The sequence below is a fragment of the Heloderma suspectum genome, chromosome 5 (assembly GCF_057233095.1).
Source record: "Heloderma suspectum isolate Gila_16-S chromosome 5, 16-S_ref, whole genome shotgun sequence".
In the NCBI taxonomy this organism is placed as follows: domain Eukaryota; kingdom Metazoa; phylum Chordata; class Lepidosauria; order Squamata; family Helodermatidae; genus Heloderma; species Heloderma suspectum.
In genome coordinates this window covers 65299107-65315837 of record NC_139462.1, presented here as the reverse complement: position 1 = coordinate 65315837, position 16731 = coordinate 65299107, and the positions used below count along the sequence as shown (strand labels likewise).

At 40.7% G+C, this 16731-nt stretch overlaps 1 protein-coding gene across 2 annotated transcripts in view; it reads right to left on the bottom strand.

Moving 5' to 3' along the window:
- The window catches only part of FHIP1A (FHF complex subunit HOOK interacting protein 1A), a 108408-nt gene that overhangs the window by 61197 nt on the left and 30480 nt on the right, over positions 1–16731 (bottom strand). The window contains exons 1-3 of one of the 2 annotated variants that reach the window (XM_084856260.1): positions 15463–15579; positions 9182–9253; positions 1857–2067 (exon numbers count right to left, since the gene is read on the bottom strand). In XM_084856260.1, coding sequence (XP_084712386.1) covers positions 1857–1961 — 105 coding nt within the window. In that variant the 5' untranslated portion in view covers positions 1962–2067; positions 9182–9253; positions 15463–15579. Of the gene's footprint in view, positions 1–1856; positions 2068–9181; positions 9254–15462; positions 15580–16731 lie in introns of those variants that run through there. The other variant, XM_084856259.1, reaches the window with a different exon arrangement.

Here is a 16731-nt window from a genome sequence, read left to right as displayed (position 1 = left end):
ATTTTTTAATTCAATCTAATCAATGTTAACACTGTTTTTCACAAAACTCAAGCCTTAATTGTTGCCAGATTGAGTCCATGTTTTAACTCCTACTGTAAAGACATCTGTAGAACAAATAGCTTCATTGCAGGAAAGTGCATCTCAAATGGTTCTCAGCATGGAATGCAGGGACAGATAATTTAATCAAGTAGCAAATCAGTTGTGAATTAATTAGATGAATTTGCTTACGAATGACTTATTTGCAAGACAAGGCATGAGCATTAACACACTGGGGTTAATGCAGTATTGGTTGTTTCCATGCACCGGTCATGCAACCGGGATTACCCTAATTACCCATGCTGCATCGCACGTCGCTGTGTCACCTGAAACTGGTGCACAGCATGGACGTAGTGCATTTTCACCCATCCTACAACCCATACTGCAAGCTGTGGGTTGTGTGTGTGTGTGTGGGAGGGGGGAATGCACTATGCCCACACTGTGTACTGGGTTCAAACAACACAGCAACCGATGACACAGTTCAGGTAATTAGAGAAATCCTGGTCACATGACAGGCACAGGCAGGGGAAACAACTGACGCTGCATTGCTTCCCCCACTGATCATCCAAACCCAGACAATGAATACTATATATGATTCTGTCCAATGGTCTACATCCATTCCCACACAGTTTAACCAAAGGTTCATCATTTATTTAATAAATTTAATATATTTGTTTTCGGCCATGACCAGCCTGACATATTTTACTGCTCAGTGTGGCGCAGACAAGGTGCATGGTACCCAAGGCCAATGCAGTTATTCTGGCACCTGAAGTAGAAAATTCCACAAGTATCTCTCCCCATCCTGGGAAGTAAAAATAGTAAGTCAGGAACTATCAATTTACCGCCTTTTCATAACACCAAAAATCTACTCCCTGAGATGGCTGCCTCACTATGCCTAGCGGTAGGCCCACCACTATCAACCCTGAAGGGTTCTCATAATTGCCTTATACTACAGCTTTGCAAGAACTACCAATGGTTACAATCCTTTAAAATTAACTAGGTTAAGTACAGGAAGGATGGTTTGTTTCGGCCTCTGAGCTGCAAATGCCAAATTCAGAAAACTGACGATGTCTCCGTAACTCAACTCCTGGGGAAGCAGGTTAGATGGAGTCAGGATTCAGTATAAGGCTGCATACTTTACTTGTATAAGGTACTAAGATTCTAGGGTCAGTCGACCATCTACATTGGAAGGATCTAAGGTGGCAGGTAGAGGTAGAAGACCACTTGCTTGTAGATCTGTGCCAGTCGGTGTCAAGAGAATACTGGATTCAAAACAGAATTATCTGTTTAATTATCCGACCCTGAAAAAGGCCTTAATATTTATTGTATGTATGTATGTATGTATGTATGTATTAGATTTCTATACTGCCCCATAGCCAAAGCTCGCTGGGCGGCATGCCAACACAAGTGCTGCTTTGATGGGATTTACGCAGCCTAACCATGTGCAGGAGTGCAGGCAATGCCAAGATAATTGAGCTGTTTCTTTAACTCCCATGGAGCCTCAAAACATGACAATTATATTCCAAGTTTTATTCATTTGCAATGGAACCTAGATCTCCTTGTTCTGTCCCTAGCCTATCCAACAGAGTTATGTCCCTTTATTGCAAACACAATGTGCTATTAACTAAATAATGGAAAAGCAAGATTCTACAGTTTTCCAAACGACGAACATAAAATTTACTTTAGTGTCAGCCAATAAAGGAATAGCTTATATTTTGGCAATACAATGTCCCAATATTTTTTCCCCTGAGCGAATTCCTGCTAATGCAACCAACTTTAAAAATCAATACAAGAAGAACAGCTTTCCTGAGCTCCATTACCTGTGTCCAGTGGGTTTTAAAAACTATCATGCAGGTTTCTGGGTCAACTCCTTCTAGGCTCACAGCCTGATGATTTTTCCTACCACTTGTACCTGTGGACATCATAAACACTTCCAAAGGACAATTCTACTAGGCCATATTAAATTTCCTTTGTAGTCTGTGTAGCAAATCACTGCATTACAAGTGTCACGTCAGGGTAGCCATCTTTGATCTGCAAAGAAATCAGATTTCAAACAAATAAGCATATGGGATGTAATAGGAACAGAAAACAAAAAAAAAACCATCATCGATTTCTAAAATGTACTAGGAACACTGACGTTATAAACATGGCACGGGGTCTACTGAAATACAAGAGTGAAGGCTCTCACTTTCTTTGGATTATAAATGGTTTTACTAGATTAATCCCCATCTCTGACCAGTATTCATTGATTGATTCTGTGCTCTCCTTGCAGCACACTATAACTGGGGGAACATTATACGAAAAGTTATCATTCCATGTTAGGTGAATAGTAAGGTAAAGTGTGAATATCGTAGAGGTGGATTCTTGGCTTTAGAAAGGCCACTGTGGGAGCTACTGATCGGAAGAACATAAAAAGTGAATAAATGCTAAATTTGGTATATGTGAAAATACTTCATACCTTTTCTTAGGTTACTAAGCAATACTAACAATGGAAGCTAAATACACCTGCAAAGTTGAGGGCTTTTTAAACAAGACTTTCTGGCACAAACAGCTATTGACTTGAAAACACTTGACTTTTCTTGTTAATAAAAGCAAACCGTGTGAAACTGCAGTAAGTTAAAGAACTCAGGGTGTAAGCAAGCATCATGGTTTGTACCAACGGTAAAGTGCCATTATAAAAACAAAAAGAAATTCCTATATGTCGTTGAAGTATAATTTTGTTCAGATAAATGTGACAGCTCACACAAATAACATAGTGTGTAAGATCCATGGGTAACATAAGCAGCTGTCCACTCACACAAGTATCTTTCCCCTCCCCTCCCCACTGCCATCTCCTTCTACTTATGCAACCTGCCTGCACCAAATTTTGGATGATTCCTCCCTCCCACTACAGCCCATGCTAGTCAAGGGTGTCCTCCAGCCCTCTAGAGATATTTTGGGGGGTCACAGGGAAGGAGGGACTGGCAGAGATCCTTGTGTAAGTACAATGGGTGTGATCCAACACACGTTTTAGTTCAGTGTTTTAGTTTTTATATTATAAAACTTGAACATCTCTTTATATATAATCAAAGCACAAAACATACCTCCAACATACAGTAACATTTCAAACATAAACATTTGGAATATGCCATGAAACTATAGTTCTCTCAAGCATCAAGGATTTAGCATCTTAAACACTGACTCATTTTTATTACTTAATCAGATTTAAATATGTTTGTACATGTATTTGGCTGCAAGCAGATCAGCTTTAGGTTTTACTTAGCCTTACCAAATCTGGAAATTTCTACAAAAAGGCGAGTGCAGGAAGAATATAGGACTTGTAAAAGGATATCATGGTTTATGCTGTAAGATTCAGTTAAAAATTCTTATACACAGACATAATAAACCCAGATACAATATAGAGTCAAATTGGCATGATACAAAATGCCACACGGTGTCCTGCAAACTCAGTGCCAGCCCACAACAGTTGTGAGTATGCACATACACAAGTGCATGTCATGGTACAGACTCTGTTTTTACTGCCATAGATGAACCCAGTTATTCTCTTAACAGAGAAGATAGGCAATGTTTTTGTTTTTATTTATGCATTCATGCTTTCTGTTGCTATCTGGCACAGTGTTCCCGGATTTAGGGAACTTCAGAGGAATTTAATGAAAATGGTTAAAAAATGTGTTTTGCTATGTGCTACATATTACCAACCTTGCTCCACACGTAGTCCTCGGTAAACCACCTCGGAAGTAGTCCATCTTAATTACTGTGCTGTTTGACAAGTACAGCAATTAGGACAGAATTTGCTGATTTAACAAGTGTACTTGACATTATGAAAAACAAACTTAAAAGACCTTTGCAGCTACAGGGGAAGTAAATATGAACTGCCTCATCATCCTAATAATCCCAAGAAATAACGTTTTAAAGCAAAACTACCCAACCAATCTGTGGTCACAGACAACATTGCAACAGATTCTACATGTCTCTAATACCCTAGCTGAATTGTTATCTCAAGTCATAACTGCATCACACAAAAGAGGGAAGGGGTTCACATTTTTCCTAGATAGATTATTCTTTTGTTGAACTCCTCCATCAGTGAGGATGTGTTTCCAAATGTTTAACACAAACATGCTCCTCTATAACAGATTGAAAAAACATCCTTATCCTATACTTGACAGAAAGTAGAAAAATCCAAGATTCTTTTAAATATTTGACAACTGTTAGCATAGTTTGTTTCTTTGCCCTTTGCCCTTCATGGATAACTGGGGAATGACCGCGTGGATCCAGGAAGTGATTAATGCCTCTTTGAGGGAGGGGATGGTCCCAGCCACCTTGAAGGAAGCAGTCATGAAGACATTTCTTTAAAAAATCATCCATGGACCCTGAACATTTTAAGAATTAATTGGCCACAATTAATTGTAATCCCCACAAGGTACTTGAGTGGGTGGTGACTGAACAACACCAGGGGCTCTTGGGTGATTATCTGAACCCATCCCTACCTGGTTTCAGGCCTAGTTTTTGTAAGTACACTGCCTTTGTTGCCCTGATAAATGCTGGGAGAAGGATGGGGGAGTGCGACCCTGCTAATTCCACTGGACCTCTCAGCAGCTTTCAATACCATCAACCATGGTATCCTTCTGGATAGGCTCTCACGGTTGGGAATTAGAAGCAGGATGTTTAGGTGGTTTTGCTACTACTACCTTTCAGTGCCAGGAGGTGTCATCTGGACATTTGGTCTGATGTGCCATTAATATGTTGATGACTCTTAGCTATCTCTCTTTTTCATCAGATTCAGGAGAGGCAGTGGAAGTACTGAATCAGTGCCGGAAATCAGTAACTGATTGAATGAGAGTTGGATGAGGGTCAATAAACACACTCAATTCCGATAAGATGGAAGTTCTGTGAATAGATGGTCAGGAAGGTGGTGTTCAGTCTGTTTTGGATAAGGTTGCAACCCCCCTAAACAAGAGGTGAGCAACATGTGACCCACAGGCCACATGTGGCCCTGCTCCCCCCCAGTTGTTCTCCAAAATCAGCAAAAGGAAAATACTGTAGTTTTATGTTGCTATGGAGCCACTATGAAAACAAACTAAACTAAAACTAAAATTGTTTTTAGTAAACCTCTGTAGTGGTTTGCTGCCAAATTTCAGAAGCAAACCACTGATTTTTTCCTTTTTTGCTGCCGCCGCCACCACAACAACCAACAAGGGGGCTGGGACAGGGGAGAGAATTAGCCCCTGGATCACCTGAAGCTGCCCTGCCCTAAATGATCTGGTTCACCATGTAGGAGTACTCCTAGATGCATCTTTGTTACCACTGGAAGCCCAGGTAGCCTCTGTGGTGAGGAATGCCTTTCATCAGCTTAGGCTGATGCACCATTTGCAGGCTCTTCTGGACAAAGATAGGTCTGGCCACAGTTATCCATGTTCTGGTAGCACCTAGAATTGATTACTATAATGCACTGTATGTGGGACTGCCCTTCAAAGCTGTCTGGGTACTGCAATTAGTATCCAATTCAAAACATCGCTGCCAGGCTGTCTTCAGGGGATGAACTAGAGCTCCTAGAGACAAACCACATCAAGGAGCATCCTATGCCAGAAGAACAGGAAGCAGACCAGGAGGAGCCTGGTTCCTCAGTGGAAATGGCTGTGGGTCAATCCCCACAACAGTAGGGGAGCTCCACCTCTGAGATGGTGGCTAAGCAACCACCTAGCCCCAGCATCTCAAGAGGCAGGCCAGAACAACCACTGTGAGAAGAAGTGTCTGGTTGGAGGGGAAGGGTCCTCATGGGCTTCCCTCATGAGGTGGTCATCTTGCAGAAGCCTCAGGTGTGCTGAAGCTGAAACCTGGGTGGGACTTTAGAAGCTCTAGCTTATAATCCTCTGTCCTGGGTAGAGAAGGCCACTGGAACAAAATCTTTACACCAGCTCTATTCCCTGACCACCTTGTCTCTGATTTCCTAGCCCTCCCTCTGCAAGACCCTGGATTGCCTTGTGACTGTGATCAGACTCTTCCTTGCCTAGTACTGTACTCTTGCTTGAACCTTGCTGGCCTTGAACTTGGAATGCCTATTGACTTTGCATTTGTACTTGTCCTTGCCTGGTACTGTGCTCTTTGTGTGAACCTGGCTGGCTTAGACCCCAGACTGCTTCTGACTCTATGTTAGGACCTTCTACATCTTTGGCTCACTCATAAGCAGGACACAGGTTATTGACTGGGGCCAAGCAGTGGGACCATACTTGGTCAATATTGAAAGAATAACACTGGTTTCCATTGTGTTTTCAAGCACAATTCAAAATACTGGTGCTTGTCTTTAGCCTTATATGGCTTAGGATCCAGGCACCTGAATATCATATCAACCTGCCTACGTACTAAGGTAATCTTTGGTGGCTCTTCACCAGGTGCCACTGCCATCTGAAGTAAGGCAACCAGAAACAGAGCCTTCTCAGTGGTGCCCAAGACACTCATAACTCCAAATATGCCCACTGACCTAAACAGGTTGGGGACTATTACCCTATACCAGGGATGGACAGAAAGTAGATCTCCAGGTGTTTTGGACTTCAACTCCAAGTATTTCTAACCATTGGCCATGCTGGCATGGGCTTTTGGGAGCTGAAATCCCAAACATCTGGAGATCTGCCCAACACTGCCCTACACAATTTGTGCCCTCACATGTTCAGGCTGAACACCTGAACAGACCTGAACACCAAATTCATGCTAAGTGTCACCAAGATACTTCTTTGTCCAACAGTAATCAAGGGCAAGAAAAGATTTGTCCACAAGATAATTTTTGTTAAGCAGCCCTAAGGCCATACAACAGTGAGGGCATTCTGGAAAATATGATAGAACCCAAAGAGCATCAAATCTGCTAAGTTGCCAGTGTTTGCAGCACAATTGTTACAGCCCTCCGAAGAAGGCCTAACAAAATAGCAAGAGGCTAAAACACTTCAGCCTTTTCATCAATAAAATTTTTTATAGCATCCTGAGACTATTCTCTTCTTTTGTGTTGATCTTGGATGTTTATCCGCCTTTCACCTTGGAGTATTTTTGCTGAGTGTATGAGAAACAAAACCACGTATTTTTAAAAGTCGTCTGGAAGTAAAGGGCAAGACCTAGGAACAAAGGACTTTAAGAGTTTCTAGGCTATACTGATTTACTGTGGTAATACATCTGCACGGTAAGTTCCAATATTGTTTTTAAAAAGACTACTCCTTTTATTGCTTTCCCTTTTTAGGTCACCATTTTGACAAGGGATGTTAGAACATTATTATAAACACTATCGTTTTACTACTTTGTACACAAGTCACTCTGGATCTTTCAAAATACCCGACGTTTACAATGCTCAGTACTAAAAACAAAACAAAACCACATAGCACTACCAGAAAAAAACTGTACTATATTCCAAGATAAAGCCACTTTAGTCAATACTCTGGCATCTCCCGCCAACCAGAATTATTAGAATTGTTTTTTAAAGCCTTTTTGAGGTTACCTTGAGGAAAATACAGACAAGGTTCTCTTAGCAGCATTCTCCTATAAAATAATCTATGACAGGAACGTTCACCAAGACTAATAGTTCACAGTGCTGTATTATGAGCTAAGTTTTGAAACAATGACTACACAACACAGTGGGGAAAATAAACCCTCTGATGATTGATTTATACTATACAGAATACATTCTCACAAGAGGTAAGTGTAGCAAGAAATATTTGGAGAAGGAAATGAGGCAAGTAACTTAACAAGGAGTAATCTGGAGAGTGCCAGAATATTTTCTTCTCAGGAAGTGTTCTATTAAGTGGAAGCATTTCAACAAGTGAATTCAGTTTGTGTTTTGTTTCTTACAGGAGTGCAGAGGGTTGTTTTATCTAGAATCAGAGCTGGAACAAAATAAAGACACAGACCTTCTACCCAGTTATCTTGGCTCCCATCACAATGTCACTTCCAGTCTTCTGCTACAAACTGAAGCAGGTAGCAAACAAAAAACTCAACAACCTCAGGCCACTCTCACTTCAGAGTATTTTCACTTGCAGGAATAGGGGCATGAAGTTGCCTTCTCTGCACCATTCCTACAATACGTCAGTACAAGAACATTTTCTGGAATGGCCCCTTCACATCCAACTAAGATGTTTAGTGTGTACAGATGAAGAAAATCAATCTATGAATGGATTAGGTTACCCATTATCACCATGTAAATGGACATTTAATCTCCTAGCATGGGAGTTCTTTTCTAATTGACCAATACTGTACCTAGAAGATTAAGGACTGCCTTTGTTTGATTAAAAAAAGACTGCTTTTGTGTGATAAAAGGTTCTATAGGCCAAAACTGCAATACTATTATAAGAGGTGGAAAACATTTAGGAAGGAACTTGCATATTCTACACGTCTGCACAGGCGCAGCACAAAATTTGGTATTTGATACAGAATTAAACAGTCTGCAAATCTTAGTTTTATGCTTTTTTAAAAGCATATTTCTAGCCCTTATGGCAGCAAAGGTAGGCTTTAAAGAACATAGACTAGTCCTGGTAAGTCTCTCGCGCCACTGAAACCTATCAGGAGATTTCCATTAACAGGGCTTTCCTTAGTATTGAATATAAAATGTCAATTTTCATGACCCTATCACACTTTCAAAAATTCTTTCTGCATCTCTGAGAGCTAGATACATTTTCCCTTAAAGGGAAAGCACAGGTTCTTAAATGGTCTAATAAAAGCCTTGTTGCTATATGAGTTGTGAGATGGCACATACCCTGAGAAAGATGGTGGCAAGACTGTGTGTACCAGTCCTTAGCAGCAGATTATATCCCTCACTATCTCTTTGTTTCTCACGCCACCTTCCTACCCCATCTTACTCGTTAGCAGGAATAATTTCAAAAGCTGCAAATTTAAACTGCTACACAAAGTGATTTGATGTGACAAGATTGCAGTCAGACTTAACAGTCTGTGGAGTTCACCTGAGAAATCTGTGCTTTCCCTATTTAATGCAGAGTACATTTCTGAGTTGCCAACTCTTATAAAGCAGCACAAGATATTTCACATTTTTCTTCAAGTGAATCAGTACACTGAAATATTTTAAAATATGTATGTAGCTTACACAGTAGTAAATAAAACTCTTGAGGTATACCCTCTGACCCAGAACCAGAAAAGAGGAGGAAAAGTATATTACCTTTCAAAACACTGTTTCTTTGGGAACTGAACTCATGAATGTTGTATGTTTGATCTGGGCAGCAGTTGTTTCCTATGAACAAAGAAATATTAGCAATAAAATATTGTAGCAGCTGAATAGCATGTCAATTAATAAGGCTGCAGAGACCTGAAACAGATCTAAGAACGGCACACCACAGAACAACAACTAGGCTCCAGCTACATACAAACAACTATTCGTAATAGGAAAGACATTCCCCTTACTGCTGCCATGGAATAAGGTTTGATCCAGCACTGCTAACTGCAAATGTAAGGGAAAGGGAGAAATAGGAGCAGTTTGCTGCACCAGACTGCCTTAACACTGAGAAGTGGCAGTGGAAGCAGGAGGTGTCTCAGCACCATGCAAGTGCACAGTTGCTGATTTAATAGCTATCCTTGCTGATATGAGAAACCCATGCTGAGGAACACTGTCACACCAGCAAATGTGCACTTATTGACATGCCACCTGCCTTCGCCACTCTTGAAATGAAATGGGTGAGAAATTTCCCCCCACCCTTGATTGCCACGTAGCATCTGCTGGCAGTTCCACCCAGAAAACTGCCTAACCACCTAAAGCTAATAGGAAGAGGGGAAACCTTGCTGAAAGGAGGAAAAAAAGGCTATTAGCTCAATAATTTCACTTTTGAGGGGAAACTTTGCAGCTTTTAATAAGGCTACATGAAAGCACATATAATTTGACACTTATCCTCACCCATACAAAAAAATAATAATAATAATGTTTTAAAATCCTAACAGTTCTAATTTAAAATTTGACCTCAGGTCTGAGCCCTGGGGGGAGATGAAAGTATGTTACTCTTTATGGGCAACTACTGACTATCCAGAAGTCTGGACTGGGCAAATTCTGGCTGTCAAGATTTTTTTGGCCTACAATTCCCATGATCCTTCACCATTGGCTATGCTTGCTAGGGCTGATGGGAGTTGCAGGCCAAAACACCTGGAGGGCCCCAAGTTGCCCACCCCTGATTTATGGGCACTGCCAAACAGGCATAATGCCCACAACTGTCATAAAAACAAATGCACACAATTACTATAGCATGCTAGTCATGCTTCTGGGGGCTCGTTGTGGATTTATATTATGCAGCTTGAGGCACTACCAAAACTCAAGACAATAGCAGGGTGCATGCACACACATGCACATACATACACACTTAACATGTGTATCAAGACACAATACCACCTCCAGTTCTCTGACAATGTTCTTTCAATACACAGCAATAAGTATTTCTATTCTGCCCTTATTGTCCCAGAACAAAAAATTAAAATCATAGAAAGACATGTCTAATCTGGCAGGATCTAGTGAAGATGTTCAGCACTGAATGTCTTTGCTGAAACTGCTAAGCACAGATGATTTAAGCAGATGACTGAACTCAACTGATTAAATCTTTTCCATTTTCTGCTTCTGAATCACAAATACCACCACTCAACCTGAACGTGACAAAATTATTCTCACCAATACAGGCAAAATAAAAATGGATTATGTTGTTGTTGTTGATTCGTTCAGTCGCTTCTGACTCTTCGTGACTTCATGGACCAGCCCACGCCAGAGCTTCCTGTCGGCCATCGCCACCCCCAGCTCCCCCAAGGTCAAGTCCATCACCTCCAGAATATCATCCATCCATCTTGCCCTTGGTCGGCTCCTCTTCCTTTTGCCTTTTACTTTCCCTAGCATCAGCATCTTCTCCAGGGTATCCTGTCTTCTCATTATGTGGCCAAAGTACTTCAGTTTTGCCTTTAATATAATTCCCTCAAGTGAGCAGTCTGGCTTTATTTCCTGGAGTATGGACTGGTTTGATCTTCTTGCAGTCCAAGGCACTCTCAGAATTTTCCTCCAGCACCACAGTTCAAAAGCATCTATCTTCCTTCGCTCAGCCTTCCTTATGGCCCAGCTCTCTCAGCCATAGGTTACTATGGGGGACACGCTGTATGCATATGGACATCAAGATAAACCATAGTGACGGGAACAAGCCAAAATGAGCGTTGGACTAACATCCTGTGGCCTGGCTGCGAGGAGGAGTTTGGGAACATTCACTTCCATTTTAGAAGCAGTGTGTCTTTTTGTCTGCAACTGTGGTTAATCTTAACTATGGTTTGTTTGAAACAAGCCAATTTCAAACCATGGGTTATAAAACCAACTTGTTTAAAACAAGCCATGGTCAAGATTAACCAGTTTGGGGTTCTGACACAATCCTAAATTGTGGTTAATCAAAAACAGAAGTGAAAACATCCAATCTCTTCCTCACAGGCACATGGAGAAGAGGAAAGGGAGGGAGCACTTGAGGCCACAGCTCGCTGCAGCTCATTCCCATCATAATAAACCATGGTTTATTGTGACATCCAAGTTCTGTCATTAAGAAAAAGCAGCAACCAAAAATCCTTTCCAAGTAAGTCAGTCATTTGGATATTCATTATAGAAATCAAGATTACAATTCTGCAGATTCAGTTACAAGAGATCATGCGTTTTACTAAAAAAAGCCAAGTTTGTTTTTGGGGGGAGAGGGGGATTCAGCAATTGGATCTACTACACCTGCTTTAAGGTGAGTTTGTTCATTTTGCCCATCAAACGTCTTTCCCAAACAGATTCAAGAATAAGGCAGGAGGAGGCTCACAGAGTTCTTAAGGAAATAGCAACCCCTAGGAGGATGAAACTAGTAACTGCATGAGTTTTTAGAAAGAAATATGGATACAAAAATACAGTGCCACAGGGGAAAAGCCACATATCCATATCAAAGTTAATGAAAACATAACTAAAACTGAAATAAGACATTTGCAAAAATATTCTCTTTCCCATCATTTCTCTCAAGACTGCAAGAATCAAAGTCTCCTATCAATCACATCTCCCAGATACACATTTAATGTTTTCACCGTAAGACATATGGTTAATTCATACTGAGAACATGAGGATCCTCTGCTGGAACCTGTGAAGCAGCCCTTAAAAAACCTGATGAATGACATAATTGATTACTAAAGTAGTTTGTGGTTGTAGATTTCACCCCCTTGTTTTTAGCCCCTTTACATGCTGTATTTATCTCTGTTTTTATTATTTGTTGTGTTGCTAATTTTAAAGGTATTGCTTTATTATTGTAAGCAACTCTGGACATTATTTTCATGGTAGAATACCAAATAAAAATAAATAAACAGAGCACAGGTTTCCAAGGTGTCACCTATCACTTTTCTGTTTCTGGTATCTGTAAGCTAGCTATATCTTAGAAGATGCTGACATGGTCAACATCTGCATGTTCTCCTACTTCCTTATAACATAGATATTGAAGTTATAGTTATTATAGAACAGGGCCCCTTTTTACAATGTCACCGCACCTGCAACAACCTACTACCTAAACTATTCCTGCAATACTTCCACAGAAGAATTTCCTTTTAATGCCACAACTGAAAGTTCATGCCTACCATAACATACAAAAAGTATTTTTTAATTTATTTATAGTCCTTAACTAGCTACTCAGTTCCAACAGGAACCTACATCAGAAGAGAGAGCAACCACATAATGGAACAAGATACTCCAAGAAACTTTCTACAATATCCCCCCACGTGCATCTAGTTATTGCCTACCACTACATATTGGATGGGCAAAAGATACTGAGGGGTGGGCAGTGGAGGTGGGGGAGAATTAAAGACTGGATCAGAAAAGCATATGGGAAACTTGGATACATCTCTACTGGTAATAACTTCCTCCATCCCCAGGGATGGAGTCAATTCTAGAACAGAAATATGACCTCCATCTATAAGTGAAAGTGATTAGGTAGATGAGGCTTATCAATAGCCATTTTTCTGCACAACTGTGGCAACCAGGAAAGGAAGCTTTATAAATAAGAGAACAGTTGGCATTTTTTCCTTTCAGTCAATAAATGTGCCACAAATGACTAAACACAGGTCTGTGGGGACAGACAGGTAGTAAAACAGTTTGTGGGCTTGGCTACCAAAATCAGTAAAAAAAAAAATAAAAATCAGTTTGCTTCATTTTAGTATTAGCATGAGAGTTGAGAAGGAAGCCTTCAGCACCATGCCTACAATACCACGATCTAAAATACCTTTTTATACTACACTTGGTTCCGAGAGATGTCTTTGTGACTTCTATGGAACCATATATGAATATTGGAAACACCATCCTTCTTCCCCTTCTCCATGTGTGTCATTAGGTAACAATCCTAAGGATCACTCATTTCTAGATCACTCATTTTGTAGAGGTTTTATAATAAGAAGAGAATTTGACATTCTGTGGGGCAGCAGGGCAGGGTGGGGGGGCAGGCGAAGTTACACCATACCCTGACTTTCTTATTGCCCCCAACTCCCATCAAATATCTTACAAAAATCTGAGAAAATTATTATTGTCACGGGATGGAAATGAATAGGAGGCACACACAAAAGGTTCTCCTGAATGCAGGCCAATTTCTGTCTAAACAGTGGCTATCAAGCAAATTCAGTTCACTAGGACAAAACCCATCATTGTACTAGCACTGAAAATGAATCGCTCCAGGCTGAATTCCCCATACTCACTAATAAATTTCCTGAGCCTAGAGATCCACATAGTCAGAATGACTAATATGTGCATTAAGCAAATGTATTGCCATAGTAACAGAGACACTACACAGCTATCTACCTGCCACAGGCTGCTAAATTATTTAGCATGCCAATACTACAGTGACACTGTGTAAATGATCGCATTCATTAACAGAAGCCCCGGCACTGAAAAACTGTAAACACGACATCTAGATTGATTGCTATTTATTAAAAGAAAAAAACGCAAATTGCACTGATGTTAAAGCAAAAGGCACAGAAACGGGAAGTGAAAAATATGATATGCGTTACTATATTACCTGTACAAACAATGGGCAGTGTCCAATTGTGTTCTTGCATGTGTGGCCAGTACCACTGGTCCTGGTGTGCATGTGATCAGCCCGGAAACACGCATTTCTGGAAGGAGCACAACCTGCCCCTCCCAGAAACGAGCATTTCCACTTGTTTCAGGGCTTGCTTCTGGAAGGGCTTGCTTCTGGAAGGGCTTGCATCACGGACACCAGTGGTAGGGGTGACACGTGCACCAGGGCCGGTGGGGCTGGCCATGTACACACCAGCAGGGCTGGCCACATGCACAAGAGCACAATTGGATACTGCCCGAAGTTATGTTAAGTATTAAAACTTGTCATCCTTCCTCACTTAGCCAGTGGAGTTCTGAAAAATTATAGGAAATCATCATTCTGACTAGCATATATCAGATGCAGGACTAGCAGTGCGGACAATTGAAAACATAATCTTTCCCTTTAATAGCACACGGAGATAACTGAGTGCCAACAAGATTGGTGAAAACTGAACCACTGATAGACAAGAAGGAAGGGAACTTTGAGGTATGCAGAAATACAAAACATTAAAGAAAAGGGTAGGCCAAAACCCCACAAAAACAGCTTAATGAGTACTCAGTGACATTGAGCCATGGAATGTTGAATGTCAACTGGAAGATAGAAACGGGAAACTAGGAGTGGGAATATTAATTGGCCTGCTTGAGCCCCTCATAGCAGGGGTGGGCAACCTGTGGTCCTCCAGATGTTGGAGGACTCCAAGTCCTATCAGCCCAAGCCAGCATTGCCAGTGGTCCAGAATGATGAGACTGTAGTCCAATAACATCTAGAAGGCCACAGCTTTCCCACTCCAAGCTTATAGAATCCTGAACAAAAGACAAGACTAGTTAGCTGGCTGGAACCCTGAACAGGAACAGCCCTTTTAGGGGGTTAGAATACACTGCAACATTTTCCTGCAGATTAACACCAGTATGTTATAAACTTTATCCCTATACTCCAATGCTATACACCAGTGCTCCAGCCCATACATAATTCAGCTCAGGTTTGCAGGTCTGAAGAGGGGGTAAGAGTAGATTATACAGAGCAATCATTGGGACAAGCCACGACGATTCTGAAAGACAATTGCAGCTTTTTAGCTTACGAAAAAGGCAAGTACATACATGATAGATGTATATACATGGGATGGAAAAAGTGGACAGGTAGAAAAACATCTTCCTAGCTCTTAATACTAGAACCCAGGGTTATTCAGGGAAGCTGAACAGAGGAAAATTCAGGACAGATAAAAGTACTTCTTCATGCAGTGCACAGTAAAACTATGCAATTCACTACTGCAAGATGCAGTGATGGCCACCAACTTGGACAGCTTTAAAAGGGGACTAGAAAAATTCATTGATAAGGCTATCAATGGCTATTAGTCACGATGGCTATATATTACCTCCAGTATCAGAAGCAGTATGCCTCTGTATACCAGTTGCTGGGGAAACAATAGCAGAAGTACGCTACTGTATTTATGTCCTGTTGTGAGCTTCCCATAGGCATCTCATAGTTCTATCTGGGGAAGAGAGACAGAGAGAATGAATGAGTAGTGAGATGTTCTTAGAGCTCTCTCAACATCCAGCAAAGGGCCATGAACATTTCAAAACCCATTTTTAACTGAGCAAGAAACCAAGCGTATATACAATTATATTTTAATACATTTCCAAAATAGCGTTATAACTGTTTAGCCACAAATATAGTGTGAGCATCTATTTTATCTACTTAACAGTGCAAGTCTACTCAGAAGTAAGCCCTTTAAAGCTCGATGAGAATTAGTCCTAGGTAAGTGTGTCCAGGACTGCACCCTAAGTTGGTTAAAAACCAAGGCCACTGTGATGCAATGGGCAAACTGTCATGTACAGACATGGGACAGGGAACAGACATATACTAAAAGATAAAAATGCCATTCTTAGGATGTTTTATATATTGTATTAGCACTTTTTAAAATATATTCCCCTTCATTTTCCATTTTGAGATTAACAGCACTGATTTATTCTAAAACAAGCTGGAAAAGTTCTTCCTGAAGCAAAGGGGATGGGGGCAACTTTCGTTTCCTTTCTCTGGGAAGAAGCAGAGTACTTTTCCTACTTCTTTAATTATTCTTCAACCCAGCCCTGGGGTATGTTTTTTCATTCCACTTTCTATTTCAATGAGTCTCTCATAGGGCCTCTCATATGAAAATCTGTTCAAGCAAATAAGCAAACTAAATTCAATATGCAATATTGGTAACATGCCAGTCTGAACACTGTTCAAGTGAATGGCTAAATCTTAGCACACAAGAGTAGTTCACTCACGCAGGAACAAACCAACAAAGAATCTCCTGTAGTGTTCTCCAAAGCTGAACATTGTTAATTTACACATAAGGAATCCTCAGCAGCAACATGCATTATTGAAGTGCTTCCTAGAGTCTGCAGAGCCAGACATTCAAATACCTTAGAAAAAAAAACCAAAAAAAAAAAAAAACACCAGAAACTATTTGCTTCCTTGTTTTGGATTTTTAAAGGAGTGCCTTGCAGTCTGAACAGGTCAGACTGCATCTCAAGCAGACTGGATCTAGATCACTATATACTGCACTATTATTCTAGCAAAAATGGCAAACTTTATCAGCAACTGTGGACTTTACTACAATTACCCATCATTATATTTAGATTATATAGCACTGGAATGA